Genomic DNA, 5,977 nt, shown 5'->3' with positions numbered 1-5,977 from the left:
GGGGAAATTTCATACCATGATCATTGACATTCCAACTCATTTCTTAAGACCTAATTTCATAACTTTATACCTTCATATAAAAATTTATTTGCATACTTCATACAATCCATAACTCAGTAAATACTCATATTCATACTTTATAAATCATATTTCACATAAACAATCATATCAACATTCATACTTTATATACATTCAACCACTCAGAAACATACATTCATTATCATCGAACGAGCAAAGAACATACAATTAAATTAGATAAGCTTCCCTTACCTCTAGTGTGAACGATCGTCCTAAAGGCAGATTTTGGTTCGTCTGACTACAGATCTTTCTACTCTCAACGCTCAACAACTCTTCAAACTAAACCAAACAACATAAAATTAATAATGGCTCAGTCCAGATGACAGCATGCAACCAGAACTTGGTTTGCATGTACCAGAAACGATCGGCTAAAGACAAGGAAACTTACCGGTTTCAGAACTCGAAATTGTTCGGTTCAAAATGAAGCTTGGGACGCCGGGAGTGTTCCTACGGTGCCTGAACGGAGATCGGAGAAGAGAAATGGTGAGTTTTGGTAGAGAGAAGGGAGAGCTTTTGGAGAGAAGGAGGAGAATTTGAGAAAAATCAGATTTTGGAGAAGAAGATGCATGCAGAGAGTGTGACGCGATTTTCAGAAAATTTTGTTTTGTTAAAACCGAACGTCCGCTCCTCTGCTGACACCTGCATTCTACTATCTGATTTCTGATCCTTGTTGCTTGACACCTGATGTCTGTTCAGAGGGGTTTTGGGTGCGTTTTTAATGAGGTCTGATAGTGTTGATATTTTATTACACAAAATTTTAATATTATTTTTTATTTGATTTATTTTTCGAATAGTTGTTTATAAATTTATATAGATTTATAAATTTATATTTTAAATATTTGTATAACTCTATATACCAATAATATTTATACAAATACAATTGGTTTAATAATAAAAAATTTTAAATTCAAATGTAAAATTTTAACACAGAAATTTAAATAAAGTTTAATATAAAATATAAATTTAAATAAAGTTAATATTGTTAAAAGTATTTAATAAAATTATCAGTTTTAATAAAAATATCTTTATAAAATTCATATGAAAGTTAAATTTGGTTTTAATAAGTGAAGTTGTTTAATTTTAAAAAAAATTAAGAGTAAATTTAATCAAAATAACAAAGGACTAAATTGATATTCAAACAATGATTACAACATACAAGAACAAACACTAGCTCTCAACTCTGGCTATCCTTGCAGAGGTATCCAATTACACGAATTGCTAAAGGACTTCATCAAATCACACATGATAAAACTCTCAATTATCATACCCTTAGGATAAAATCCTATTATGGGATAACCCAACAAAATTATACATATATCCATTGGAAAAACCCAACACAACCATGATATGACCCTATCACCATGCAAAACATATTGTCATACATCCACATGCATTAAAACAACATTACCTTTCAAGATAATCAAAAGCAAACCCTATTCATCATAAAAACAAATAAGAAAATAACCAATGATAAGTTTCTCCATACCTTGGCCAATCCTCCCTTGCACTAAGGTTTTCTACAACTCTTTCTCTTTTTCTCCTAGAAAACATTTATTTTCTCCCTTAACACTCAATTTCGTTTTTAGGAAAACTATGTGCAACCCCTTTTTCCTCTTCTCTTTTTTTTATCTTTTTTCACTTTATATCTTTATCTTTTTGGTTGAAATAAAATCTCTCACTTAATCTTTTAAAGCCATCAAGATTTCCTCTCTTATTTTATCTTATATACTTTTTAAAATACCACTAACCACCAAAAATCTCTTAAAGATTCTCGTAATATTTTAATTTTAGATTTTAATTTTATTCTTTTACTTTTTACACCCCCTTATATTAATTTCTATACCGATTAATAAAGACAAAAATATACTTTTATCTTTGGGCCTAAAATTCAATTAAAACAAAAGTTTCTCTTAACTCTTTTTCATTCTAGAATTGAACACACACCCATTCAATCCTAAACCACCCTTCCATCAACAAGTCAACACATCACATTTATCACACAAATCATTAAAATGACAATATATCAATCATATATTTTACTTAATCAACAATAACATTAATTAATAAGCATAACAATTATAATCATAAAAAAACACCTAAATATTAAACATCAATTATGAGCCAATAATATTCAAGTCTCAAAATCACTTCATTCTCTGATTACTATAATTTTGCTAATATTAACTTAAGCTAAGCATAAATGTTGTCCTACAACTTTACTAATGTTAAAAAATCCTACACTATTATTTAAAAGAAAATCCTACACTACTTAACCTATTTTATAATAGTCTAGAAATACTTCATGATGATGCAAATGAATAAGAATTTAGCTTTACCTTGAAAATTCTTAACTCTTCTTAAACTTTTTTAGCCATGTTTTTTTGATTGAACCTTGAATAAGGATTTGCCATGAGTGCCACAGTAGTAAAGCAAGGATATCAACGAGTATAAAGAATAAAGATGAAGCTCCAAAGGAGTTTATCATCTAGGATACGAGCATCGACCTTCACATTGACGCCACTAGAGGATGATTTGAGTTATCTACGAGGTTCGAGATTGGTGGGGTCAGGATTTACGCGCTTACCAGATGGCATGGATGTGCTTAAGGGGTATATTGAGGACTATGTCATAAGTCTTCGGGTGTGCGAAGTTTATTTACTCATACTCAGACAAATCTTGATTTTTATGAATGAGAAATTATTGTCTGATCTAAAACCAGTAGGGATGAACAACTTCAATTTAAAGTGCCAGCAATCCAAGACATAGTCTGATTAATCAAGTGACAACCAAAACCAGAGGTTTCTGATTGCCATATAAGATGGGTCTCTGCTTCTCCGGTGTTCCATCACTTCATTCCTCTTCACTCAACCGCCCTCACTATCCAGGCAAGTTATCAAAATTTCTGTGTCCTTTCTAAATTCATCCCAAAACAGGAAATGATTCGTTCCTTTTTTTCCTCCCATTCGAATTTTCCCATGACGGGTTCGGTTCCTCTGTTTTCAGGTTCATCAGACATTCACGGCAGCAACGTCGAGTTCTCCGGAACCACCACAACCACCACGGTCACAAAGAGTAGGTTTTCCGTGAGAGAAGGCATAGACAGCGAATGCTCTCCTCTTCCTTTTCCCGGTGGCCAAATTCTGAAATGGCCTGAGTTGAAGGTGTTCAGTTTTGAGGAGCTAAAATCTGCCACAGGGAATTTTAAATCCGACAGATTGGTTGGTGGGTTCGGCAGACTTTACAAGGGATGGTTGGATGAGAACACCCTCACCCCCGCCAAACCATGCTTTGGAGTTGAAGTTGCCATCAAAATGTTCAACCCGGAAAGTTCTCAAGGGTTTTCAGAGTGGCAGGTTTCATTTACATTTTTTAAACTTTGACTTTAAATTTTTAATGAACTGAAACACTTCCGCCCTTAGATTAAAGTAATCACTATCATGTTATGCATCTTAGCAATTGAGTACAAACTTTTCTTTACAATGTGGTAAAGTTAGATGAACACGTCCTTTTCTATCATGTTGTAATTTTACTTGTGATATTGCATTTAATTTCCGTGTCATTAATCATGCGTCTCGAACAACTTGAGTTGCTATATAAACATTTGCATTGGTTGGAAAATGCAGTCTGAGATAAACGTTTTAGGAAGGCTTTCTCACCCCAACGTGGTCAGGTTATTGGGGTACTGTTGGGACGAAGATCAGTTTCTTCTTGTGTATGAGTTCATGCCAAAGGGAAGCTTCGAGCGTCATCTCTTCGAAAGTATGAACTGATGACAATTAAAACAGATTGAAGGAATCAAGTCTTGACTTTAAGTTTAATTCATATTATTTGTCTTGTTTCTGTGCAGGAAATCATGAACCACTTACGTGGAACACCCGGCTTAAAATAGTTATCGGTGCAGCTCGGGGATTAGCTTTCTTGCATGCCAACGAAAATAAGGCCATATTCAGAGATTTCAAGACCTCAAATGTACTGCTCGACGGGGTGAGTTAGTTTTTATTCGTATGTCGTATTGGAATCCAAAGCAAATACAGTATCAAGTCAGGATGAATGGGCACTTACTAATTTGGACCCCATCATTGGTTTTACTGGGCAAACTCATTTTGAAAAGGTTTAACTCCATCTTTTAACATACAACCTGAAAAATGCAATATCTTCATTCTCATAGTCTCTTTCTTAGGGTTGTCAATACTATAGAGCCGGTGTCTAGTTGAAGAATAATATCACATGGTGATATTTTTAAATTGAGTGCTGAATTCCTCATATAACTTTAATAAGCGATTGCTTTGTATAGTACAGAATTACAATGCAAAAATAGCAGACTTTGGGTTGGCTAAAGGGCTTCCTGGGGAACAATCACTTGTAAATACCCTGGGCATCTATGGTAATGCTGCACCAGAATATCTCGCAACAGGTAACTATATCTGGTTTATTTGGTTTGAGGAAGTACTATTTGTTTTTATTTCACATATTCATAAGTAAAATGACACGTCACTTCTTGATTTCAAAGAAACTTAACAGGGAAAAAAGACATTGTCTTGTGAAAATAAGTCAAAGACAAGAAAACAGAAAGTTTCCTTAAAACAAAACACCTTAATGTTATAGCAGTAAAGCAATGAATGTTTTGTGGAAGATGAAGTTGGGAAGGTTGACTAAAAATAAGGAATAATGAACATGTGTTTGGATTGTATAAATATTTGACAGGGAAGTTGTATACGAAGAGTGATGTGTATGGATTTGGTGTGGTGCTTCTTGAAATACTGACAGGCATGAGAGCATTTGACAGAAGAAGGCCATCAGGGCAGCAGGACCTGGTTGAATGGACCAAGCCCTGTCTCTCTTCCAAAAAAAAGTTGAAAACAATTATGGATGGTAAGATACAGGGTCAATATTCACCCAAAGCTGCATTACAAGCAGCACAACTTGCTCGAAAATGCCTAAAGGTTGACCATACTCAACGTCCTTCAATGAAAGAAGTTCTTGAAGGATTGGAAGCTATTGAAGATGTCCATGGAAGATACCCAACTCATACTCAATTACGTTTTCTATATGTTTGATTGAATGATTGTGTTAATGACTTGTATGTATGACTGAAACCTGTGAACTGTTTGGTTTCTGCTGAAATTGTGTTCGGTTTGTGCTTGGTTGAAGAAAGTGAATGAGTGGAATTGAGAAGTTGAAGCTAAAAACGAAATTAGGTAATGAATTGTGTTTGAGCATGTTTAGTTAGACTTGTTAGAGCCTTTAAGTTCTTCTGTAGGGTATGAAAAGTGAGAAACCTGACTTTGGGTCTTGGGTTCTTATTTTTGTGTAAATTAAGGTGAAATCTGTCGTGGAACTCTTTAGTTTGGTGTTTTTGAAGTTTAAGTATATATGATTAGGTGTGAAGTGATATATGATTCAAGTTTTGAGGATTTAAAGTTAGCCAAAGTGTTTAGAAATGGTCATGTTGGGTGTTGTTCATAATTCTACAAAAGTTCTGCAGAATTATGCAGAATGCTGAAATGGTTAGTGTTGATCGTTCGGCCTTGTTCTGATCTCAGTCATAACTAAGTCAGTCTCTTTAGAGACTCCTTAGTTCATGACCGCCCTATTGCTTAAAGAGTGTTCGGTCTTAGGCTGATACTCGGTTTCTTAAAGAGTGCTCGTATGAAGAGTGCTCGATCTTGTACTCCTGTTGTATTTGTGTAGGACCGTTCGGTCGATACACTTCTTGTATGACCGATCGGTAAGCTCTTTTGGTGTGTATTAGTATTGTTTCTGTAAAGTTTTAATTTATGGTTATTTTAGGATAACTGTAAGTTAGCTTTATTTCCTCTAACTGTTCTATCTTATTGTAAATGTAAGAACTCTTAAGTATAGTTTACAACTATATTTTTGGGATGTTACATTAATGGTA

The 5,977-nt window shown here is 34.2% G+C and overlaps 1 protein-coding gene across 2 annotated transcripts; it reads left to right on the top strand.

Moving 5' to 3' along the window:
• Positions 1-2,519: 2,519 nt before the first annotated feature.
• On the top strand, positions 2,520-5,470 carry LOC124844659 (putative serine/threonine-protein kinase CST). 2 transcript variants are annotated; one of them, XM_047321636.2, is made up of 6 exons: positions 2,520-2,963; positions 3,082-3,431; positions 3,702-3,837; positions 3,926-4,062; positions 4,378-4,492; positions 4,846-5,470. In XM_047321636.2, the coding sequence occupies exons 1-6, from the start codon at positions 2,897-2,899 to the stop codon at positions 5,133-5,135; spliced, it is 1,095 nt and encodes a 364-aa protein (XP_047177592.2). In that variant the 5' UTR covers positions 2,520-2,896; the 3' UTR covers positions 5,136-5,470. The 2 variants fall into 2 exon arrangements, with proteins under 2 accessions (XP_047177592.2, XP_047177591.2); XM_047321635.2 differs by having other exon boundaries at positions 2,530-2,963; positions 4,783-5,470.
• The last annotated feature ends 507 nt before the right edge of the window (positions 5,471-5,977 follow it).

This window comes from Vigna umbellata, chromosome 1 (assembly GCF_029865625.1).
Source record: "Vigna umbellata cultivar VRB3 chromosome 1, Vumbellata_1.0, whole genome shotgun sequence".
NCBI lineage: Eukaryota > Viridiplantae > Streptophyta > Magnoliopsida > Fabales > Fabaceae > Vigna > Vigna umbellata.
This window is presented reverse-complemented; position numbering and strand designations above follow the sequence as displayed.

Bases quoted from the DNA above. Each gene is read 5' to 3' on its own strand.
- LOC124844659 (XM_047321635.2), top strand. From the start codon at position 2,897: ATGGGTCTCTGCTTCTCCGGTGTTCCATCACTTCATTCCTCTTCACTC. The intron at 2,964-3,081 runs GCAAGTTATCAA...CTCTGTTTTCAG, and splicing joins CAACCGCCCTCACTATCCAG to GTTCATCAGACATTCACGGC. The intron at 3,838-3,925 runs GTATGAACTGAT...GTTTCTGTGCAG, and splicing joins CGAGCGTCATCTCTTCGAAA to GAAATCATGAACCACTTACG.